At 41.3% G+C, this 26,188-nt stretch overlaps 1 protein-coding gene across 1 annotated transcript in view; it reads left to right on the forward strand.

Moving 5' to 3' along the window:
* Positions 1 to 13,218: 13,218 nt before the first annotated feature.
* The window catches only part of TMPO (thymopoietin), a 33,139-nt gene continuing 20,169 nt past the window's right edge, over positions 13,219 to 26,188 (forward strand). The window contains 4 exon segments of the mRNA XM_021006423.2: positions 13,219 to 13,634; positions 13,636 to 13,729; positions 20,937 to 21,063; positions 25,744 to 25,902. Coding sequence (XP_020862082.1) covers positions 13,435 to 13,634; positions 13,636 to 13,729; positions 20,937 to 21,063; positions 25,744 to 25,902 — 580 coding nt within the window. The 5' untranslated portion in view covers positions 13,219 to 13,434.

Here is a 26,188-nt window from a genome sequence, read left to right on the forward strand (position 1 = left end):
GGCAGATTCTGGGGGCAGGCAGCCAGAGGAGACAGGAGGGGACGGCGTCAAGAGTACAAATACAACTGTCATTGCCAAAACTGGATAATGAGCAGAGTGTATATTACCATGCAGGCAAGCTGGCTCGTGATTACGAGAGAATAGTCAATTAGAAGTTAAAGATGAAAGAGCTCCCATGACCTAATTCTCTAAACTAAGAATTGGGACACATAGTCTCATAACAGATAATCCCTTTTGAAAAACCTCCTGCACTTTGTTTTCTTGGAATTAACACTTCCCTGGGAAATCTAGGACCTATAGTCACCACAGCTGTAGCTGGTCAAAATATAGAATTCTACTGTAGATAAATACGCTGGTGAAAGTGGAGAAAGGTTGGAAAGGAGGAGCCAGAGACGAGGAGCAGGGAAGACTAAACATAACAATGGAGATGCTAGGAATTCCTGCCGTGGCCCGGAGGAGCAGCATCTGTGCCAGAGGGGAGATGAGTTTCTGTTGGCCAGAGGCAGAGGCCCAAGATTCTCACCAAAGGGTCAGGATGTCTCCCTGCATGGGAGAGCACCCTGCCTGTACAGTCATAGCAAGAGAACCCTCTGCCCACTGGCAAACTGGGCAGGGCCTCTTGGGGAGTCTATCCTTAGGGGAAGCAGGGATTATGGGTTGTCATCAAGACTGCAATTTACTTGTGAGCTTAGCTCAGTCAGCAGTAGGGCTAGATCTCATTCATCTGGTTGTCTCTCCCAAGCTATTTGCATTTAAATGTTTGTCTCTAGTTGTGCCGAGAAAAACCTGGTTTTATGTGAAAGGAACACATTTGAAGCCTATGGAAGATACTGAGGGAAACTGGCAGGGGACCAGGAGGCCTGAGGGAGGCCTTTTCCTTGATCCTAAAACCGTAATACAAAGCTCTGGGAAGAACTGGATTGAAATCCTACCCCAGACACTTACTAGTACAGTGCCTGACAGAGTGCTTAATTAATTCTTATTTCTGATTACTTATTCCTAGCTGTGTGATCATGGATAAGTACTTTCCCCTCTTTAAACCTCAGTTTCCTCAAGTGCAAAATAAGGATAATACCATCTACCTCACAAGGTTGATATGAGAATCATATAAGATAATATACATAAAAAGCTTGGCAAACCTCAAAGAGTTATATAAATGTGACCTATAATGACAGTGGTCATTAGAAATGGCCCTGAAATTTAACTTGTTCTAGTTAGTTTTTTTTAATTTTTTAATGTTTAACTTTTATTTTCAGTTAACCAGAATTTATCCTCTCTCCCTCCTACCACTCCCCCATTAAGAAAAGAAAAACAAAACCCTTGTAATAAATATGCATAGCCAAGCAAAACAATTTCCCACATAATGTTCAAAAATTGATGTCTTATGCTGCATCTTGAGTCCCTGACCTCTCTATCAAGAAACGGATAGGGCAGCTAAGTGGTGAAATGGAGAAAGCACTGGCCCTGCGGTCAGGAGGACCTGAGTTCAAATCCAGTCTCAGATCAGACACTTGTCACTTAATACCTGTGTGACCCTGGGCAAGTCACTTAACCCCAATTGCCTTGCCAAAAACAAAACATGGATAGCATATGGTCCTCTGGTTATTGCGTCAATCAATTGTTCTACAATCTTTCAAAGTTGCTTTTCTCTATAATGTTGTTGTTATTATATAAACTTCTCCTGGGTCTATTCACTTTACTTTATATCAGTTCATGTAAGTCTTCCCAGATTTCTTTGAAACCTTTCATTTCTTATGTTGCAATAATATTTCTTTACATTTATATGCCATAATTTGTTCCATAATTCCCCAGTTGATGGGAACCCCACATTTTCAATTCTTTGCCACCACAAAAAGAGCTGCTATAATTGTTTTTGTCTATAAAGGGTTTGGGTTTTTTTGTTTTGTTTTTTTTTTTTTGTAAAATCTCTTTGGGAAAAATGCCTAATAGTGGTACCAATGGGGCAAAGGGTATATCCAGTTTATTGACTTTGAGGATTCAGTTCCAAATTGCTTTCCGTTGTTGAACTGATTCATAATTCCACCAACAGTACATTAGTATGCCTATTTTCCCACAGCCCCTCCAACATATCATTTTCCTTTTTTATCATCTTTGTCAAGCTTATGGCTCTGAACTGAATTCTCAGGGTTTTTTTTTTAATCTGCCATTTCTCTTAGCCATTTGGATCATTTTATATGGTTATTGATAACTTGGATTTCTCTTTTGAAAACTGTTCCTATCTTTTGATCATTTAATCCATTGGTGAATGACTCTTGTTTTTACACATCCAAATCAATTTAGTGGCTTAAAACTGTTTAGACTTTTGGTATACTGTATATCTTGGCTAGGAGACCTTTGTCAGAAACTTGCCGAAAAGATTTTTTTCCCCTCATTACCTTTTTACATATGATTCTTCCTGATTACTTCTAATTTTAACTTCAGTGGTTTTGTTTGTGCAAAAGCTTTTTAATTATGTACAAGTGGAATTGTCCACTTAATTTCCTGTGGTCCTCTCTCTCTTTTGGTCATGGACTCTTTCACTATACATATTTGCAAAAGGCATAATCCGTCTTGCTCCTCTAATTTGTTTATGATGTGACTAAGTCATGTCCAGAGATGGAGTTATAAAAGGAAAGTCTACTCAAGAAGCATTGGAGGCTCTCAATAAGTAAATTCTGGCAAGAATGACAAACGATTTTGATGCAGAAGAAGATGGAAACATTTGTAAAGAATCCAGTGAACTGCACCAAGAAGTTATAAGTGAAGTTATCGCATTTCTGAAGGCCATCAACAAAAGACAGATAAAAGCAAGGATAGGTAACAAATGATAAATATGGAAGGTCCCAAGCATTCAGAAGGCTAAAGTTAACATGAGTTTTTGATAAATGCTAATGACAATGAAAAGGGTTTCTGAAATTAGGCTTGAGGACAAGATCGAGGAAAGGATCAGATCCTTGCTTGAGGTAGCTGGAAAGATGATGATAAACCAATTAACCACCTAGGAGAAGTCCTAGGTTTATCTTTTGCTTCTCTTTTTTTCCACCAAGGAGAATGATTTCAGACTAGAAAGGAGAGGACAAAAATGGATAACAGAGCATTAGAAGACAAATGAAGGGATTGATTGTAAAAGGATTTAACAAACTTTAGTCAGTTCCTTTAATAAGTTCCCCTAGACTAGAAGATGTGCTTGCTTAATAAATGTTTAAGGACTATCTCCCAGGGTACTAGAGGAATATGTAGATGTGATTACTAAACTAAGCCTGAGTGATTGTCTCTTGGAAGAATCCTGGAGAACAAGAGTTAACTTGGGACCAGAGACAAGCAAATATCTCATTTTTTAAAATGAGAAAGATAGATACTTCAAAATACTGTATAAGCTGATGAACTTGATTTATATTCTTGGCAGAATTCCTAAATATAATATTATATTGTAAGCAATAAGAAAGAACAAAGTGATCATGAATGAAGGAATGAAAAAGCCTTTATTAAGTGCTTATTATGGCAGCAAAATGGAATAATGGATAGTGTTGGACATGGAATCAGAAAAATATGAGTTAGATTCCTATCTCAGGACTTCTGTGTGTGACCCTGGACGTGTTATTAACCTGTAAAATGATACTAATAATAACCCCTAACTCAACAGTGCTGTTGTGAGGATCAAGCCAGATAAAGTATTTATTAACCACTTACTGTGTATGCCGTCACTGTGTTGAGTGCTGAGGATATAAATACAAGCAAGAAGAACAGCTGCTACCCTCAAAGAGCATTCATTCTAATGGCGGAAGGTGGCTCGCTAAGCATTCTGGAAAGCACGAGTGTTAGGGAAGAAGAGCAGAGGGGGATGATATATGTGAAGCTCTTTTCAAACCTTAAAGCTATATAAATGTTAGCTATTACTGCATGCTAAGCCCTGAGGATACAAGTAATAAAAGTAAGACAGGCCTAGCTCTCTAGAAGCTTCATTGGGAGAGAAAGTAGAAAGATAGGATGGAAAAGGCTCAGAGTTCCCTGAGGTTTGAAGGGCAGAGGCAGAGCAGTTGAAGACCTGGTGTGAATAATTTTGAGACCCCAGCTCAATTTAATCAGTATTTACTCAGCTTATGGTGATTTATAGGTACCAGTGATTGTCTCTGAGTAAGACCAGTAGGATAGCATTGAGTTAGAACAGGAGTTGTGTAAGGTAGTATTAATTAACCTACTGTGTCTGGATGATTATATTGCTTTTAACTGATTTATAGGATAGATTTATGCATACAGATCTGTTACAAAGATTCATGACAACTTGTGTATTGGGCTTTTTCACCTGTATGAATGTAGTAGAAGAGCTATGTTCTGAAAAAGCGAGTTTCCCCATCTTCTGTGTTCTTTCATACCCAGTGACTGTTTGTGGAAAGTCTTAGAGCCTTGATGACTAAATATTGACGAAATACTGGTAATTGATTCATTTTTAATCCTAATCAATTGCCAGTATTATTCAGTTAAGTGAGTCACATAATTTGTTTTGTTTCCCCAATGCACATAAAAGTTGTATTTATACTATTCTGTAATCGATTAAGTGTCTAAAAAGTAGTATGTCTAAAAAGACAATATACATACCTTGATTAAAAACATTGTTTAAAAACAGTTAGCCATCGTCTGAACCTTCAGCTGTTGGTAATCTTTTTGCTAGTGGAGGGGCTTGCCTTGATGTTGATGGCTGCTGACTGATCAGAGTGGTGGTTGCTGAGGGTTGGGGAGGCTGTGGCAGTTTCTTAAAATAAGACAATGAAGTTTGCCCCATCTACTGACTCTTCCTTTCCCTTGCACACTTAGAGTCCTTTGCAGTGTTATTAACTAGCCTAATTTCAATATTGTTGTGTCTCAGAGAATAGGGAAGTCAGAGTACAGGGAACAGTGGTTGGTGAAGCAGTCAGAACAACATACAGCATTTATCAATTAAGTTCACCATGTTATATGGGCATGGTTAGTGGCACCCCAAAACAATTACAATAGTAACATCAAAGATCACTGATCACCTATCACCATAACAGACATAATCATGAAAAATTTTGAAATATGTAAAGAATTACCAAAATGTGACAGACACGATGTGAGTACCTGCTGCTGGAAAAGTGGCACCGATAGGTTTGCCCATGTCAGGGTTGACAGAAACCTTCAAATTGTAATTTAAATATATGTTCCTCAATGTATTTGAAGCACAATAAATTGAAACACAATAAAACAAGGTATGCCTGCCCTGAACTAACTAGGAAAAGTGGGTGGACCTCATTAACCTGAAGATAGATAATGATCTTTCATTGGCTTCAGAACACATCCATCATTTCTGCTCTAAAAATAAGCCGAGAACTGAAAGTATCTCTTTGTGGCCTTAGGAGGGGCTGTATAACCAAGAAGAACAGGTTTTGAAAAAAGAAAAGAACCATGCTTGGATCTGGCATGGATCTTGTCCTGAAAAGGCAAAAGCCAGGGAATGATGGTAAAGGATATTTAAGGCCATGTGGATGGTGGTGAAGCTAGGCCTAGCCTGCATCATGAACAAGAGGTGAAGGAGCTTGCTTCATCAAAGAGTAGGAAGAACTCACACAAGTGGCTCATGAAAATGACATCTGAGATTGAGAGGTGGATCTTGGCCTTGCAGTCTGCTCTAGAAACGACTCAACTATATCTTAGGACAGATTTTCTGAGCTCTACAAACACATCCATGCTTTGTACTGGCTGCTCTTTGTGTTTCCTCTCTGGGCTCACTCCCCCAGTTTTAGCCGGATCCATCTGGTGGAGTCCCTGTGAGCAGCTCCAGCCTTCCCCCATCCCCACTGGGCCCTGGCTCAGCTAGGTGCTACTGTGCTTTTTCAGAAAAACGGGGACTCCCAGCTTAGGACAGTAACCACAGGGACAGCTGCTGCCTAGGGTTCTAGGAGTAATCCTTTGGGTGCCTGCTCCTACTCACGCCACAGCTCTGAGCTGCTGTGCTCGTTGAGAACTGTGGTCATGCCTGTTGTCCTGGGAGGTTCTTGCTCTATGATGATATGATTTATTTTTTTCACCAGATCTGTGATTTCATCAGTTTTGGGAATACGGGGTAAAAAATTTCCTCTATCACCATAGAACAATCTTAAATTATAAACTGCGAAGTAGGTGCCTAAATTTATAGTCTGAGAGTTTCTAGGGACAGAGAAATCAAGCGACTTGCCCAGAGTCACATAAGCCAGTATGTGGTGAATGCAAGACCTGAACCCAGGGCTGCCTAGTGCAGAGATCGGTTCTCTATGACAATAGGCAGCTTCTGTCAGTGTTAGTATTGTGAGAGTTCTACTGTCTGTGTGCTTCCCCTTAACCATCAGCTAGGGGACTCAATTAACTTTTAGAAAAGGCATTTGCTGAAATGGTTAGGACCAACAGCAGTTGCAAACCATTCCCTGTTCCTCCTTCCTAAAGGCGCTCCAGCCAGCTACGCTTTCAAGACTCAGATGAGTATAACTGGGTTGGGATAAGGCAAGTATTTGGCAGTAATCTGTGCCCTGGAGCAAATTCATTGTCCTTTCCTTTTGTATTTGAGCTGTTAGACCCCTTAGAACTCTTCCGAGGTACAGAAGGCTTCCTGTATATCTGAATGGGCTTTCTCTTTAGTTCCCAAGTCTTTGTCTCAGTTACTACCCTTCTATCTGGTTTATATTTAAATAGGGCTAACCCTTACATCTTCCCTAGAGGCAGCTTAGAGTAATGGATGGAGCCCTAACTTTAGAGTGCCCAAATTGTGGCTTCAATTGCTGCCGGAAGCGGTCTGAAAACTGGGCTAGTCACTCAATTTATCAGAAGCCCTGGCAATTCTAATTCAGGTTACCCACCATTCATTGGCTAATTTGTTGACATTCATTATTGAAGAGTAAAATTACAAGTGGGGCAGCTGGGTGGCTAAGTGGATAGAGCACTAGGCTTGGAATCAGGAAGACTTATCTACTTGAGTTCAAATCTGGGCTAAGATATTTACTAGCCACGTCGTGCAATGGATAGAGCTCTGGCCCCTGGAGTCCAGAGGATCTGGATTCGAATGTGACCTCAAACACTTATTAGCTGAGGGCTAGTTACTTAACCCGATTTACCTCAGTTCGTCATCTGTAAAATGAGCTGGAGAAAGAAATGGGAAACCACTCCAGTATCTTTGACAAGAAAACCCCAAATGCAGTTAGCAAGAGTGGATCTCAACTGAAATGATTCAACAACAAAATTGCAAGTCCCTAGCCAAAAAAAAAATTAATAAAGCTATTATGGAATCACAGAGGTTTAGAGCTAAAGCTTTTGTCTTAAATGCTCTTCGTTATGTCCTAATAATCCCATGCTTTACAACCTGGCATTTTCCCACCTTTGTAGTCTTCTTGCAGATTACTTTCCTCTGCACCCCCAACAAGCCAGCCATCCCATCTCTTTACACTGGCTGCTCCCAATGCCCTGAATGTTTTTATTCTTCATATGTCCTCTTTGGAATCTCTGCTTTCCTTCCAGATTCAGCTCAGATGCCATCTTTCCCATGAAGACATTCTGGTCTACCCAGCTCTTAGTCCCTTCTCTTCTCCTGTATGGATTTTGTATGTATTTATATGTTCACATGTTGCCTCCCCCATTAGAATGTAATCTCCTTCAGGGCTGAGATGAATTCACTTTTGTATCTATGCTTAGCATAGTTCCTGGCATATAGTAGGTACTTAATAGTTGTTACAAGATTATGATTTTCATTTTTAATTTTTGTGTTATTCTTGAAAGTTAATATTGTTAACAACAATTGAAATTGTATGTATACATCCCAGAAGGTTTAGATAAGTATGACAATGGAAAGAAACATGCCTGCTTTACTTTGTTATTATTTGCACCCAATTCTTATATTTGTACACACCATGGGAGCTTAAATAAAGCCATTAATAAAGAAACAAATTTGGAGAAACTTGAAATGGGAAAGGACATTAGAGATGGAATAGCCCAGGGGCAGCTAGCTGGCACAGTCAATAGAGCACTAGGCGTGAAGTCTATTTGGGGTGTCTTGTTAAAATGTTCTTCCTTCTATTGAGTTAAAATAGGATGTCCTGTAAATTCCATCCATTGGCTTACTCTTCTGCTCCAAGTTTGATTCCTCTCCCATTCTGCTTTCCCATCACTGTAGATACAGCAACCAGCCAAACATTTGGAACGTTGCTTAAATGTTAGACACCTTATTCTGGAATTTTAAATCTAATGACCTGTTCCACATCCTTCATTTTTCTAAGAGGACCCATGACATCATGGATGATGTCTTGACTTGTATGTGAATTGTGTTTAAGTGAGGCAGAGCTGCACAAAGTGGTCAGCCTCACTCTCTCTCTCCCAAAGTCATCAAAGTCCAGTGGCAAGACACAAGACAACATGACTGTCAGTGACTTGGGAGACAGTGAATGATCTTGGCATCTTTGATGTCTGACCAAACTCTAAGGGCTCCACAGGGCCTGCTTCAGCTGTCTTCATGGCCATTGGAACGAACCGCTGCATTTGCCCGTTCTATATCTGCCCATTCTAGCAGAGGAAGTCTTCATATGCTTGGGGTAGATATCCCCCTAATTCACTGACAGGTTTTAGGCCTGTTGGTTACCCTCAATCTGGTTTATCCTGTCTGGCAAGACGGTTTTACCGGTGTGTGGCTGCTGTGCATGCCACAGCTTTTTGGAGCCATAGGTGAAGGTGGACACCAAAGGTGGATGAGCAGCCTTGAAGAGGATTCAGCAGCCCTCACACGAGAGGTGCTGGTCCACTTGAACACCCCATACACTTCGCCTGTCAGACTAGTGTAAAGATTAAGACATTGTTAATATCTATCATTTAGGAAACCCTAGCTGGGAGGGTTTTGTTAGGATTCCAACTCCTTGCTACAGAAATCCTTATAGTGACTTTTTTTGGAAACAGATAATCACAAAGGCTGTAGCCAAGCAAACATGGGGCCTCCTGTGTGGCCACATTTTAAATCCTCTCAGACATGAGAATGAGCTTGTGCTTCTCCCACAAAGGGACCTCAGGGACATCTGCTCCATGTTTACATAGCTAACCTATAGTTTTCCTTTGTGTTCCACAGACCTTCACTGTTGGCCTTGAGGACATTCTGCTATATAGCTGTTCGGAGAAATGTCTGGCTAGGTAGGTAAGTTTTACCCTGACGGCATAGCAAGATGAAGCATTTCCCTGGGGATTAAGCAGCTGGCCAATTTCCTGACAAAAAGGAGAATCCTTGTGAAACATCTGTAGGTGCTTAGTTACTCCAGGATCTAATTATTCTCCAATCAAAAGAGCTTTCTATATCAAAACTATAGAGTAGTAGGATTCCGGGAGGGTTATCAGGCTTTAGCAATAGTAATACTGAACACCATCACGATGAAATTGTATTCCAGCAGCCCTATAAATAGTGCAAGTGTAATTATTTCCATTTTAGAAATACAGAAACTGAGTCTCAGAGATTCAATAACTGACCCATAGTCACACAGCTAATCAGTACTAAAGACCAGACTCTACACCAGGTATCCTGACTACAAGTCACCACATTGCCTCTTAATATTTCCAAACTCCTGGCTCCCACCTTCACCAGAATCTCCTTCTATGGCCTGTCCCCCTCACCTGATGCCTTCATGATATTTATCAAATAACAGAAAACACGGCCCCTACTTGGGCAGTGCACACCAGTTTGATTAAATCTTGACAAACTAGCTAGGGTCAGAAGTTAAGTTGATGATCATCCAAAGAGGAGTAAAGAGGAACATGGTGGGTCACACATGACAAATAGTTATGCAGCAGTTTCTGTATTTAAAAGATGTCATCAGAGAAATATATGACCAAAAACAGGTGGGCCGGTCTCAGCAACAGTGAGCAGGAGCCCAAGGACTGCACAGATGCTCCCTTGGTATCCATGGAACGACGAGAGAATGTGAGGAAGGCCCCAGCACGCTGGGCAGATCCCACAGTGGCAGAGTCATGTAAAAGAACGTGGACAAGAGTCACACAGGATGGGTAGGTGTAAATGAGCAGCTCGGGCTGGAAGGCCTGGGTCTTGGCACATTCACAGCTCTTTCGCATTTGAGCCTGCTTGAGCGGAGCTGCTGCTCCCTGAGCTCAAGTTTCCAGTGAGAAAATTCCTTTCAACTTCTTTCCATTCCTATCATGACAATCTTGGTCCACATTAATTACCCTGGTGGGGAAAAGACCAAGAGGCACCGGGTGGAGCAGGTAATCTTTGTCCTTTTGCTCTACCTCCAGGATAGTTGATGGCCATCCCCACACCATCATTATGACTTATTTGCCTAGATAATTCAATTGATTTAAAACTATACTTCTCCTGTGGCTATACTAGGTTTAATTTATGCTCTGGATTAAGAGTTTGGTAAAGAGCTCTGATGATAACCTGAAGGTTTCTCAGGGCTGTGTAGAATATTAGGTTTACTACTTTTTAAGTCAGTTAACTATAGTTATCTTTTCATGGGACTTTATTTGATTCTGTAATTTTTTATTATTAAAATTTGGGCTCTTTCAAACTACAACTGTGTGCCTGCATATACTTAAGCTGCCACTCAGTAGTGGTGGGATACACAGGAAATGAGTTTAGAGGCCAAAGGCTGCTTTTTTTTTTTTTTCTTAAAGGGAAGCTTTGTTCTGAACCATCCACTGTTTAAAACAATTATAAACACTCCAGCTCCACATGTTGTGGATATTTGAGGAAGATTTAGTAATACAGTCTTGTCAAAAGTTGAAGAGTACTTGGAAGGGCTTCATGCTAGAAGTCAGAATTTTTGTAGCAATTTTTTCTTTCAAGAGAATTTTATTGAAGCTTTAAAAACATAATAATCATGTCCCAATACGACCCCCCACAAAACTCTTTGTGATTAAGTACAGTTAACAATGATAGCTAACATAAAGTGCTTTACATGTGGTTATCTCCTCTGATCCTAACAACAGTCCCATGAGGTAGATGTTGGTGTCTATTTGACAAATGAGGGCACTGAGGCTGAATAAATAACTTGCCCAGCGTTACACAGCTAGCAAGTGTCCAAGACAGAATGTGAACTCATGTCTTTCTGGCTCCGATTTTTACAGTTTTCCATGTACATTAACCCCATCTGACAGCATGTGCTTTGTTGCCCACCCACGGTTCACCTCTGTAAAATGAGATTTTTCATCATCAGCCCTTTAGAGTCAAGATCAGTCATTGCTCTGAGTTCTAATGCCTTTTTAACGGTTTTCTTCAGTTTTGGAGATCATTATGAATGTTGCTTTCCCCTTAAAGATTCTTCCAAAGTCTTCCCAAATTTTTCCCAGCCATTTCCTAATGTATGGGAGCCCAATTTGCTTCTAGTTGTTTTGCTAACAAAAAGTGCCTCTAGGAATTATAGACAGGTTTCTACTATTGGCCTCCTTTGGGTTTATTCCTAGCATAGGGATCTCTGGATCCTTGAAGCCAGAGTGGTTTTGATTTTGTTTCTGGAGTTCCAGTGCCTGAGAGGCAGCTCTGTGGAAGGACAGTCAGCTTCAAGTTAGAAGATCTGGGTCCAGATTTTACATAGGTGAATCACTGATCCCAGCTTCCTGGACCAGATGTATCAAACACAAACAGAAACAGAGTCACTAAATTCTGTCAAGTGTAACCTCCTTCTTTTAGAATGCAAGCTCCTGGAGAGGTTTACTTTTGTATTTTTATCCCTTGACTTCACACTTTGTGCTTGGTATTTTTCATTCATTCATTCATTCATTCATTCATTCATTCATTGAACTCACCTTAACTCCCTCAATCCATGTAGATCAGCTACTCTGTAACAGTTTATCTTAGAGAATAGGTAGCTCTTTTAAAACTATGCATTTATGAAAAAGTACAGACTAGTACTAGTAGAGGAAGTTTATGTGAAAGTTCCCTATACCAATGAAATCACAGGTGCCACCTTTCTCCAAGAAGAGGCGTTTATTTAGCTTTGCATTCTGTCGTTAAATTTACTTTGACAGATGTCGTGGCCTGTTAGATAGAAAGGGGAGCCTCTGACCCTGGAAGACCAGCATCTAACCAAGTTCCACTTCTGGACACATGCTGGCTTTATGAGCTTGTCCACTTCACCTCTAGGCAGCCCCTCTAAGCAGCAGGGAAGGTGTAGCCCTCCACTGAGTCTTCCTTTGTGGGGAACTTATGTCAATGACAGGTGCAGCCCCATCCTCTTGTAGTTAGCGATCTGGGGAGGAATCCTTGTTTAAATAACAAAAGTAACTATTCCAATATAATTGGTTTCCTCTGTGACCTTACGTTTGTGCACGTAAGGTCATTATTGTGAAAAGGGGTCCCAGACCCAAATAAGGTTAACAACCCCAGTCCTAGCAAACTGTAAACCCTCACCTTGCCTCTCTCTCCCCTCTCTGCAATCGCAGACCCCTCATACCCCAGCTCTCACCTTATGTGGTGGGGGGCTGGGCCTGCCAGCCAGCATACACCCCTTCCCCTTAATGCGTGATCCAGAGTGGCCTCAGACACTGACTAGCTAGCTGTATGACCCCGGGCAAATCACTTCCTTTCTGTGCCTCAGTTTCCTCCTCTGTAAAGTGTGGGGGTTGGACCTTTGACAGCCTCTTGGGTTCCTTCCAGCTTTAGGTTTGTGATCTCAAGCCGAATGTAACGGTAACTAGCATATAGCAGGCGCTTAATAAACGGTGATGGACTGATTAATGAAGGGCTTTAAAGCACTAGCCAGGTCTAGATTAGTGACCCCACGATCTCAAGTCACTGCCTCAGTTCCCTCATCTGTCAGAGGGGGACCCTGAACTCCCTTCCAGCTCTAGGCCCGCTCTGTAGTGACTCCAAGCGCCTAGGTCCCTTGAACGCCGTGCCTCGGTTTCTGAATCTGTAGAAGGGGCCGCAGACTGTTGTACATCAGTGACCCCACGGTCACCCTGGCACACAGCAGGCGCTTAATGGATGCGGGCGGCGCGGAGGCGGCCTCGGCCCCGGGGGCTCGACCAGGCTGGGCCGGAGGTGCGGGCCCAGCCCGAGGCGTCAGCTCCCGCCCGGGCGCCTTTCAAACTGCGTGTCTCGAGGTCCGCTCGGCAGGCAGCGCCGCTAATGGAACCCGCGCGAGGCCGCAGGCCAATAGGCGCCGCGCTTCCTGCCGCCGCCGGCCAATGGCGAGGCGCCTTCTTGGGGCGTGGGCGGCGCGGGCGTCTCTCGGCGCTCGCCTGGAGAGAGAGAGAGAGAGAGAGAGAGAGAGAGAGAGAGAGAGTGTGTATGTGTATGTGTGTGTGTGTGAGTGAGAGCGCGGAGCGGCCGGGCTTCCTACAGCCTCTCGCTCCAGCTCCGTCCGCTCGAGCGCCGGGCGCCGCGGCTCACGCCCATCTCGTGAGGCCCCGGGAGGCGGGGAGGCGGGCGGGGAGCGCGCGTGCGGGGCGGCCGCCGAGGAGATGCCCGAGTTCCTGGAGGACCCGTCGGTGCTGACGAAAGACCGGCTCAAGAGCGAGCTGCTCGCCAACAATGTGACGCTGCCGGCGGGCGAGCAGCGCAAGGACGTTTACGTGCAGCTGTACCTGCAGCACCTCACGGCGCGGAACCGGCCCGCGCCGCCCGCGCAGCCCCCGCTGCCGGCCCCGGCCGCCAACAGCCGCGGACTTCTCCAGCGACGACGAACGCGAGCCCACGCCGGTGCTGAGCGCCGCGGGCCGCGGGCGAGCAGGAGGAGGCGCCGCCGCCGCCGGAAGGGTACGGACCCCCCCCCCCCCCGCCGAGACCGGGGAAGCCACCCCTGTTTCCCCCCCGCCGAGATTGGGGACCTCCCCTCCTTCACCGAGACGGAGGACCTCCCCCTGCACCCCCCGCTGAGACAGGGGGATTTTTTTTTCCCCCCTTTGCTGAGACCGAGGACCCCTTTCCTTCACCCCCCCCTTCTTGTCTGAGACCGAGGACTTTTTCCCCCCCCCCGCGGGGAAGGGCGGACATTGTCTCTGCACCTCCCCCCCCCGGGGTACGGAGCGTTCCCTTCCTCCGCTTCGACAAAGCCCCGCGTCTGCTCTATTATCCTCCCCGCCCCCACCGTCGAGCTTCCCCCTCCCCCCTCTGCCATAGGGCGCCCTCCGCGTCCGGCCTCTCCGTCCCTTTGTGGCCGAGAAAGCCAGTCCCTGCCCGCCTCGGGGCCTCAGGTTCCCCCCGTCCTCTCGGGGCCCCCCTTTAGGACGCTCGGTCGTAAGTGGAGGGGTGGGCGGGCTCCGAGGTTTGCCAGGCGGGGCCTCAGATTCTCCAGCCGTTAAGTGGGGGCTTCGGAGGAGAGCGGCTCTGTGGGCCGGAAAGCCTCAGCTTTCTGGTCTGTAAAACGTGGGGTTTGGGGCGCTCCGCGACAGTCGGTGTCGTGAGCCCCCGTTTTCTGCCGGCGCTCACCCCTCCCCGGTCTATCTCCCCGTAAGGGGGCAGCGCCTCTGGGTCCGCAGCCCCCGCCCCACCCCGGGGGGCCCGGCTCCCCCGTCGGCGGGCTGCCGCCTCGTCCCGCTTGGGCTCCGGAGTGCTCGGAGCGCGCCCTGGAGGGCGGCGGGAGAGCTGCGGGGCTCGGGCCGGTGTTCGGTCGGAGCCGCCCGAGTTCGCGCCTTTTTGCCCACGCGGGCGCGGCGGCTGCGTGTGGCGGGGCGCGGGGACCCGGGGGCTCGGTGGGCCACCCCGGGAGGCTGGAAGACCCCTCTCCCGAGGGACCCGCCGCCCCCCCCCTCCCCAGCCCGCTCGTCGGACGCAGCGTCCCTAGCCGCGTTTTCTTGGCGGGAGCGGGGCCTCCAGAGGCTTTGTTTTGAATAAAGTGAGACACGGGTTAGGTTTCCCAGAGTTGGGGGCTCCGTATTCCAATCTGCGGTTTCCGGCCCCGTGTAGAACAACTGTGCAAACTGATGCTTTTACTAGAAAATGACGTTTGAGTAAGAGCTGAGACTTAGAGGAAGCGCCCTGCCGAAGGGTCCTTACCTTCAGGAGCTGCTTCTAGTTGCACGTGATTTCTTTTACTTACCAAATGCCCATGTTTGAAATCAGAAGACTGCCGTGTAAAACAGTTGGTGCAGTAGTGCCTGATTCAGAACTGTTTGGTAGTGGTCTCGGTCATTTTGTAGATTACCTTTTAAAACAAATCTTTGAAAGTGTGCCTGTAATAAAATAAATATTGAAATAAGTAGAATTTGGAACGTAGCTACTTCTAGTATTAAGGCAGAGTTTCTTTCAGAGCTACTTGTAGTCCGTTAATTGCAGTGCCTTTTTAATTATATAAAAATACTTGGTTCCCATCTAGAAACCAGTATATCGCACAAATGAAAAACTTAGGGTAGCCTGGTAAGATTTTGGGCAGTTCATTCTGGAATTAGAAATTAGAAATCAGGTCTAGTTTGTGGAGTAAGTTCTGCTGCTTTACTCGTCATGAGTTTTACATTTTTGAACAGGGCCCCCAGTTTTATTTTGGAGAATCTTGAGAAGTAAATAGTCAGTCAATTTAAATGCTCTCTGTCCTGTAGGAAATGAAGTTTTCTTTCAGCACTTCAGCATCAGCACTTAGGATCTAGAATTATATCAGCAAGCATTTACAAAGTGCCCTCTGTGTTGGGAACAGGGAGCACAGAGACGAGATGGAAGTGGCCCCTGTCTTCCAAGGAGCTTACGTTCCATTGGGGAGATAATGTGTATATAAATAAGTGTATAGAGTATGTAGCCAGAATATAAAGCCATTTTGTGAAAGCTCATCCTTAAGGATGTTTTAACAATTTAATAAATTGTTGTGTTCTTATCTGCTGGTGGATCTCTCAGAACTTAGCAAATTCAGCCCCCTGGCTTCTAAGCCTGGCTAGCTTGGTACATAGAAGCTAATGCAGCTTCCTGTGAGATGACAGTAAACCACCTCTGCCACAGTGAAGAGTCCACTGGGGGACTTCATCGGAGGAATTTTATAAACTTGTAACAGCAGCTTTCAGCCTAACATTACTTTTTAAACCAGACAGTACATCCTGAAGTGAATAACGTGCTTTTTTAGATAGATAAAATTATGTAAGTAGTTTATTTTGTAGCAGGGCAGTTCTTTTTGGCTATATGTACCTGTATTTTATTTAACTACTCTGTGCTGACAAGTATAATCTTATTAGATATCTTAATTCTCTCAATAAACTCTTAAAAAGAATATACTATTTTTATGTATATATAGGGCTCAGTAAGGTCAGAGTGAATGGTTTTTAACATTCTTAAGAACCTCTCTCCTAAAGTTAAAGTAATCTATGGAATGGTGGGTGTGTATCTACAAGTGTGATTAAAAAAAAAAAAGACTGAGGACCTGAATTAACAACAACTACTAAATTTGGTTCTTTGATTCTGTTATTTGGCAGCAGTTTTATTACTATTCTTCCCAGAAAGCCTTGTTGCTTCTATTGTATGCCCACCGTGCCAGCTAGGCCTAACCTAGCTACAGACCCTTCAGACAAATCCTTACTCTGTCGATGCAGGGTAACAGGGAGATTTTACAAAGAGGATTAGGAGTGGGAGCTGCTGCCTGGACATCTAAGTGGAGACTTCCAGTAGATGATGGTGTAGGGCTGGAGATGCAGACTTGATAGGTCATCCCAGGAGTGCTGTTGGTTGAAGCAAAGTATGCTATAGAAAGTTATTAAGGCTATCCAGTTTTTCTAGGTTGTCACAGACATTTCAGAAACAGCCTTTATCATGTCTTAAAGTTAGAAGTGACCTTAGAGATTGGTTACCTGAACAGGAACTCCCTGCTACATCTTTGAGCAGGTAAAATAATATGTTTTGAAGGTGATCTTTTTTGTTTTTCAGTAGAATTTTAAAATTAGTGAAAACTTGTCCTAGAGCAAACATTTCCCTCCTTACAGATTGTTTTGTCACATGTTTGTTTTGTTGCATGTGGTTGGCTGTATGAGAGAAATGTTGGGAATGAAAAAACTGTTTAAGGTTCCAGTTATCACTGTGTCCTCTTTGTTTTCTTAAATACCTTTAGCTTGTCATTAGAAAAAATATTTTAATGTTGAGAGCTTGGTTTTAAAAGGCAGCAGTTAGCTTTTGGTTTTGTATCTTTTATTCTAAGTGTTGAATGATTAGGATGATGACTAAATTAAACCTTTATATGCATTTCTGCAGTATGTTTCTAGTATTTAGACTTAGGTGGCAAATTGCCTTTCTCTTTCATGAAAATAATCATAAAATTTTGACTACTTGGAAGCTAGCAGCACTTTTTTTGAACAGTCCGCTGATGCAAGTTCATACCTGCAAATGTTAACCTCTTAGCAGAAAAATCTGATTCTTAAAAACATGCACCAGAAATTTTAAAATATATGTGGAAGAGTACTAAACTTGAACACACTTGTGAATTGGTAGGATTTTGTGTTTTACTTCGTGACCTCACTATACAGAAACCTCTATAAATATTACGCCCTCAGCATCGAAGCCACACTTTGCAGGTTGCTGCCATAAGAGTTGCAGTGATGTTACTGTTGAGTACTTTTTGCCATGTTCATAGTAATATAGATCACTTTGATTAATGGACCTAAAAAAAGATTTGGTCATGGGGTTAAAAAAAAAAGCATCTATTTCAAAAGACCATAACCAGTGCCATCAATAGGATTTCAGAGTTTGTGAGCAGTATAGATGTGGAGGATTGGAAAGAGTTGGTATTAGGACAAGAAAAATGAGAGATTTCATAGGACTGAGAAAAGAAGCAAGAGGAATGGTGCTTTGAAAGGGAGTTATAGGGTGCAGTGACTTATTTTTTGGCGCTGATGACTGGGTCTCCAAGGAACATTTTGAATCCTAAATATTATTTTGTTTTAGGAGTATCTTTTTAGTTGTAGAGTAATATTAGAAGCTTTATGTCTAAAGTGCTGCTAGGTTTCTAAGTCTCTAAGTTACGTTTGTTAAGAAGGAAGGGAGAAAACTTTTATTAAGTACCTCTTATGTACCAGTCACTAAGCTTTACAAATATTATCTCTTTGATCTTCACAACTACTCTGGTAGGTAGGTGCTATTACATTATCTCCATTTCGCAGTTGAAGAACTGAGGTCTACAGCAGTTAAGCGACTTGTGATGTGTCCAGGTTCACACAACTAGTGTCTGAGGCCCGATATGAATTCAGGTCAGACTAAAGGCCAAGGGCTTTCTTCATGACACCCCCAGCAAGCTTTTCTGCATATTTATTTTATCTCCACAGTTCTAACAAGATGTTGACTGACAAGGTTTGAAATAGGGTTTTTTTTCACCAGCATTATGAATGAACTGGACATAATTGTTTTTGATAGATGTTTACATTTGATAGCCTTTGTGACTGGCAGTATTTTAAAAGACTTCTTAATAATCTTGGTTTGTAGGTTATTTTCAAAGTTTGAAAAAAATGTGATATAGTTTATTTTGAAGGATGCTGTATACAAAACAATATTCTAGAAGCTGGAGATAAAAGTTGAGATAAAATACCCTGCTCATCCCTCCTGAAGCTTATCAGCTAGTTGGGGTGTTAGATGCAGATCTATCATTTGAATGAGTCCTGGATACTCCCTCTTACTGGCATATTGTCTCAACCTCTGTAACTCTCCTTTTTCTTCCTTTAGCAGCTGGGCTGTTAAAAAGCAAAACGAACACTCATAAACATTAGTAAACATCAATGCAATCTACTAAACTTGGTTTTGCGATCGTCTACTTTTAAATTAATGAATTATAACCTGAATCATAATTTCAGTCACTCCCTCAAAGTCTCTATCAAAATTCTTTGTTCATTCTTTCTTGTTCACTTTTCCTTCATCCTGCTGTTGTTTTTATTTGTTGTCATTATTTATAAACGTTTTTCAGCATTTCTTTATGTGCATATTGCCTTTATTTGCATTGTACATCCTGTTAAATTCATATAATTTATAACACTTTCACAGTATTCTGGCAGCAATGAAATTAATTGGATTAAAGAGGTGTGTGTGTTTGTGCTGATGCCAAGTTGATCTCCGTGGGGGTGCTCTGTTTATAATTCCATCAGCACTCAGTAAAGATGGTTGTTTCTCATTACTTAGTTTGTCCAGCTGCATGATTATGAGTTGGCATCTCAACGCATAATGTACAACTCTTTGATTATTAGTAATTTTTTAAAAGTGGTTATTAATATTTGTTTCCTTTTGGAAAAACTATCCCTTGATCATTTAGCCACTGAGGACTGGAAGTGGACTTTGTAAATTTTCAATTCTTTATATATTTTAGATGTCAAGTTAGATGTTAGTTAGAATAACTTTTCCTAATTTCTTTTTTCTTTTGATCCTTTGTTGTACAGAATTTATTTTATTTTGAAGTGATTGAGTATATCTTTTTTGTCCCTATTGATCCCTTCTATTGGCTTAATAGAAAGTCATCTATTATCTCCTAATAGTGTTCATATTGCTGTGTAAGGCTATTGTAATAGTGACATTGGCTATTTAATTTTAAAGTAAATTAGAAATGATGATATATTACGAAGTATAATACTTCATTTATATGTAATATAAATAAAATGAGCTGTTTCACAACTTAAAAAAATAAACATTTTTGATAGAAATCTTTCTGTCTTAAATACAGTTTTACCTTTTCTTTGTAGAAATGAATGGTATAATGAATGGAAAGGGCACTGAATGGAGTCAATATCTGGTGTTGTCACTGTCCTTACGTGACTTTGAGCAAATCCATAAGTTCTTTCACATTCAGCTTTCCCTATAGTCCAACTTTAACAGCCATACATTGCTACTGGAAAAACCATAGCTTTGACTATATGGACCTTTGTCAGCAAGGTGGTGTCTCTCCTTTTTAGTGTGCTGTCCAGATTTGCCATAGCTTTCCTTCCAAGGAACAAGTGTCTTAATTTCATGGCTGCAGTTGTCATCTGCAGTGATCTTTGAGCCCAAGAATATAAGATCTGACACTGCTTCCATTTCTTCTCCCTTTCTTTGCCATGAAGTGATGGGACCATTTGCCAAGATCTTAGTTTTTTGGATGTTAAGCTTCAGGCCAGCTTTTATATTCTCTTTCACCCTCATCAAGAGGCTTCTTAATTTTTCTTCACTTTCTGCCATCAGAGAGTGTTGCTGTTTCTCCTGGCAGCCTTAATTCTGGCTTTTGATTCATCAGAACCTGGCATTTTGCACAATGTGCTCTACATATAAGTAAAATAAATAAGGTTACAGTTTACAGCCTTGTAGTACTACTTTTCCAATCTTACACTAGTTAGTTCCATGTTTGGCTCTAACTTTTGCTTCTTGGCCCACATACAGGTTCCTCAGGAGACAAGTAAGATGATATGGTATTCCCATGTTTTGGGAAACTTGCCACATTTTGTTGTGATCCACACAGTCAAAGGCTTTAGTATGGTGAATGAAGCAGAAATATATCTTTTTTTTTTTTCTGGAACTCCTTTGCTTTCTCCATAATCCATCCAGTGTTGGCAATTTGGTCTCTAGTTTCTCTGTCTCTTCCAGCCTGTTCATTTGGAAATTTTCGGTTCACATTTTGCAGAATCCTAGCTTTGTAGAATCTTAAATATAACCTTGCTAGTATTTGAAATGACCACAATTTTTCCTTAATTTGAATATTCCTTGACATTGCTTTTCTTTAGGATTGGGAGGGAAACTGATCTTCCAATTCATAAGACTTAATTGATCATTTTGACTAAAATTTTTTAAAAACTGAAAACTTAAAAATTTAAAACTCTGCTGTTAAGTGTGTAAACTCAGAACTTAATTCATTAAATTCTTGTGCTTTGCTTTTTTGTCATTATTAGAATGTTAAAACATAATCTAAGAATAGGTTACTTTAAAAGCTCATTTTTACTTTCAGTGTAATTGTGTACAAAGTGTGCTGACATTCAAGATAAATGGATATTTGTTAATTTATGTGGAAAAGAATTAGAGGTATTTATGAAGAATGTACTGTTGTTTACAGAAAGCCACAAAGAAAACTGACAAACCCCGATCAGAGGAGAAAGATGACCTTGATGTCACTGAACTCACAAATGAAGAGCTGTTGTCTCAACTCGTGAAATATGGAGTAAATCCTGGCCCTATTGTGGGTAGGTTAATCTAAATTCTTTTCATTTTCAGAGAGAGTACCAGATTGTTGCATTTAGGTTTCATTTGAGTCAGAATTAGACAATACTACCTGACCCCATTACATCAACAAGAATCTAATAACTATTTACCATGTGAGTTTGAAGAAGTGCACAAAGTGCAAAGAAAAGCAAAAACCACATCTGTCTTCACGTTTACATTCTAGTGAGGGAGCTGTGTAAATAAATGATACATATGAGATAAATCAGATATTCAACAAAATGCCTTGTGTAAAGCTGTATGCTAAATGCTATTTATATATATACAGGTATGAAAACAGTGAAATGCGCTACCTAAAATCTGGCATTTTATACTATGGGTATTCCTACTAATGTAGATTGCCACCCTTTTGTGCCTCAAATGATTTGAGTTGTATCCCAACCTTACCCTGGTCTGCCAAATCATTTGGTATCCAAATGTGATGATCCTCCCTGACTTTAGCTTGGCTGGACTTCAGATACCAAAAAAATAGTCTGTCATCAGTCCTGAACTTGAAAGTAAAGCTTTTTCAAATTGATAAAACCCATTAGATTTTAGTGGAGAAAGGGTACCTTTCTATTTTCTGAGATGCTTTCCTGTATGATATCTAGACTTGGAGTCAAAAGCATTCTAGTCTTGACTGCCAAGTAACTTAACTATGTGCCATAGGATCAATTCTGTGAGCCTTAATTGTTCGCTCTGTAAAATCACTATGACATTCAGACAATTTACCTCTTAGGGATATTGTGAAGAAAGTATTTGGTGGATGTTGAGGCACTGCCTAGATGTGTGCTATTAAGAAGGATAATAGCATACAGCTGCAGTACTAAAGAAATTGGATTAGATCTGTTATGGTTCCTTGCAGCCATGTGTCACTTCACGTGTCACTGCTGTGAAGCATGAGGGTAGATATATCATTATGCAAATATCAATGGAGATTTGAGAAAGGAACCTGAGACTGATCGATTAAAATAAGTTGCCCGAGATCACAGAGGAGCAGGTAACAGCACCTGGACTAGAGCCCAAGGCCTTTTATTTTACCTTAGTCCAGTGCCCTTTTGTCTACCTCACCATAGTATGGTGGGAAAAACCTTGACGCAGACTCAGTAGAAAGAGTTCAACATATCTGCCAACTGTAGGACTCTGAGCAAAGCATTCATTTGACAAAGACAAATTATGTTCTTCCTGCCCTTCAGGATCCTATTTTCAATTGGGGAGATATTAAGTATAGAAAGATAGATAGCAAATGAATATAAGGTATGGGTGAGCATATAAGGCAAGGCCTCAGAGGCGATGCAATGCATAGAGTGCTAGGTTATACAGAGGTGACCTACATGAAGACCCAAGTTCGAATTGTGCCTCAGACATTTACTAGCTGTGTGATTCTGGGCAAGCCATTTAACCGTTTTCAGTCTCAATTTCTGTATCTGTAACATGGACGTTTTAGCGCACCTAGCTCCCAGAGTTCTTATAAGGACCAGATGACATGTTTGTAAAGAGCTTTGCAAACCTAAAAGTTAACTGTTGTTAAAGTTTGCTGAAATCATTTTAAGATTCCAAGCCTCAATTTTTTTATCTGTAAAGTTGGGGCAATAGTATTTGCACTATTTCCCTCACAGAATTTTGTGAAGAAAGCACTTTGTAGGCCTTAAACTACTAAATGAGTTATTTTTTTTTCTATGTAAGCTCAGTACAACATGCATTCCAAGATTTAGCTACAGTTGACTAGGAACTAGGGCCTCTTTACCTAACTTAGTAGGCCATAATATAATACTATTCCTCCATTACAAATTGAAAGAATATATTCACGAATTACAGAATCAATTATTTCTATTGATGATGTGCTAATGGGAGGGGCAGGTGACGGGATTGTCTTCTAAAGCTACCGCAGTCGGTGGCAATCTCTTCCAAAGCTGCAGACAAGAACAGTTTCTTGTCAGAATGACTTTTTGCAGTGCTTTGTGTACAGTGGTTCTTTCTCTTCTTTGTTTTGTGATATATTTAAGCAGACTAAAGTTGCCTTCACTCAATTATTTAATAAATTATGAATCTGATACATGCTTACTGTCAATTCCTTGTACGCTGCTGGTTGTAGCTCTCCAGCAACTACCATTGCCTCAAGGGTCAAATATAAACGTCTGTGTTTGGCATTTAAAGCCCTTCATAGTTTGACTCAAGTCTACTTTTTCAGACTCATTACACATTACACTTCACACACTATACCTTCCATCTAACTTGGCCTCTGCAGCCTTCACTTTCTTGTCTCCTTGCCTTTGGGCCCAGAGGCTGGCCCTGGAGTTATACCCCACCTCTTAGCTTTGCCTCAGAGGATCCTCTCCTACTTGAGGCCTTTCCTGACCGCCCCTTCCTCTCCCCATGTCTATTTTACGTATGTTCTCGCTGTGTGTGCATGCATCCTTTCCCTTCAATAGAATAAAACCCTGAGGGAAGGGACTGTTTCATTTTTGTCCCTGTATCTAACATAATACCTGACACAAAGTAGGCCTTTAATAAATAATGCCCATTAAATAATTAAAATAAGGTCGAGTCTGAGTTTGATTGCCCTTCATTTTGGTGTAAATGGCTTGAGAGAAATAGTAGATATACTGGGCAGCAATCTTATTCCAGAGGCAAACAGTGAAAACTTGTTTTCATAAAGATCCACCTTCTCTCTCCCTGCCACCCTTTCTCTATTCCCCTGAGAAAGCAAGAAAAAAACTAACCAAAAAACAACTCCAGTTACAAACATGTAGAGTCGAGCAAAACAAATTCCCTCCTTGGCCAGGTTTCCTCTCTTCCTGTCTGTGTCAATCTGCATTCTAAATCCTTCAGCTCTCTCAGGAGGTAAGTTTCATCGTGAGTGCTCTTGAATTGTGATGGGTCCTTATGTTCACCAGTGTTTCTAAGTCTTTCAAAGTTGTTTGTCTTTATTTTATTTTATTTTTAGGCAGTTGGGGTTAAGTGACTTGCCCAGGGTCACAAAGCTAGTAAGTGTCAAGTGTTTGGTCTGAGGCCAGATGTGAACTCAGGTCCTCCTGACTTCAGGGCTAGTGCTGTACCCACTGCGCCACCTAGCTGCCCCTGTTTGTCTTTATAATATTGTTATTGTTATAATAATAATTGTTGGTATTGTTCATATGTATATATTTGTTCCACTATATATAATAATATTGTTATTGTTCTGCTAACTTCACTCTCATCAGTTCATATAAGTTTTCACATATTTCTCTGAAACCTCTTCTCCCCACCACCCCATTATTTTCTTAACAGCACAGTAGTATTCTTTGTCATTCATGCATCTTATCTTGTTACCTTATTCAGCCATTTCCAGTTAATAGGCACCCCTTCAGTTTCCAGTTCTTTACCACCACAAAAAGAGCTGTTATGGTTCTTTCTGTACACATAGGTCTTTCTCCTCTTTCTTTATTCTTGTTGGAGTATAGACCTAGTATTATTGGGACCAAAGGTATGCTCAGTTTTATAGCTTTTGGAGCATGGTTCCAAATTGTTTTCCAGAATGGCTGGCCCAGTTCGCAGTTCCATTGGTAGAGCATTAATGTACTAGTTTTCCCACAGCCCTTTTTGTCTTATTTTGCCAATCTGTTGTGTGTAGAGTTTAAACCAGGGGTTCCTAACCTTTTTTTGTGGTTAAGGTTTTTGGTAGTCTGAAGAAAGCTATTTCTCAGAAAGGTTAATGGAAAATAAAAATAAATTCCCACCTCTTATCTCCCCCCATTTAAGTACATAGACACCCTTGAAATCTATCCACAGACCTCCCAGTACAAAATCTCAGGATTAAACAAATTATGAGTTTTTGTTTTGTTTTGTAGTATAAGTATTTTTGGTAAATATGTTTTCTTCAAATGCCAGATACTGATACTCATAGCTGATCATTTTAGGGATTCTTGTAGGAAGTCTAGTTTAGGTCTTGGGTTTGTGAAAGAAATTTGTTACAATTAATACTTATCTAGAAACCAATATAACTCGAAAGCAAGACAAATGTAAAAGGCTAAAAAGAGAAAAGGCTTTTTTAAAGAAGACTTTTTATCAAGACGCTTCATTTATTAATAATGAAATTGAATTATTTTGTAGTTTATTTAAATTTGATGTACCACTGTTAACTACTGAAGTTGAAACCATTCACATGGTTACGTTTAACACACCCATTATCAGTCATCAATATGAAATGTTTACTGCCATGCCTAGTGTGCTAGGTATTACAGGGAATACGAAAGAGGTGATGATGTAATTGGGCATATAAAACTAGTGTGACAAAATTAAGTGTTAAGTTTTATGATTTTGATTATAAGTACATTAATTAATTTTAAAAAGCAATCAGAATGGATTGAATTTGAGGGAAAGTTTCAGATAAGAGATAGAAATTACAGTGGGACTTTAAGACAAGAAAATGATGTTTAAAACTTGCTTGGAGTAGTAAACATGTTGGGAGAGATTTGATAGGGTCAGAATAAAAATGATATCTAAATAGGATTAGTTTCCATTCTCTGTGCCTTTGACTGACACGGCATGTTTATTTTTTAACTATATAGATCCGTTAAATATGAAACTAATTACTAGTAGGAAAAGAGGTATAAAAAACAAAAGCAATAATGAAATGAGGGATCACATGACAGCAGTTACTGAACAAGTTTATTTCAATATAGGAACTACCAGGAAGCTATATGAGAAAAAACTGCTAAAACTGAGAGAACGTGGTCCAGAGTCAAGATCTTCAACACCTCTGCCAACAGTTTCTTCGTCAGCGGAAAATGCTAGACAGAATGGAAATGACGACTCAGATAGATACAGTGACAATGAAGAAGGTAAATTTTAATATACCAGTGGAAGAGCATGTAACTTTTATTTGGGATTTGGGTAGAGTAGTGCTACCAGGTAAAAGTATTTCAGGGCCCCAAAAGCAGATCTTTTGCCCCTGTGGTTCTTAATGAAGTAATGTGACCTGGAAGAATTTTTCCTCATGAGCACTGTAATTATTATGTACTTGTAAATGAATCTGACAGTTTCTGATATGAATAGAAAGTTAATTCTGATACTTTTTTTTTTTGGTTAGGCAATGGGGTTTAAGTGACTTGCCCAGGGTCACACAGC

This window comes from Phascolarctos cinereus, unplaced genomic scaffold (assembly GCF_003287225.1).
Source record: "Phascolarctos cinereus isolate Bilbo 61053 unplaced genomic scaffold, phaCin_HiC Scaffold_1;HRSCAF=81, whole genome shotgun sequence".
Lineage (NCBI taxonomy): Eukaryota > Metazoa > Chordata > Mammalia > Diprotodontia > Phascolarctidae > Phascolarctos > Phascolarctos cinereus.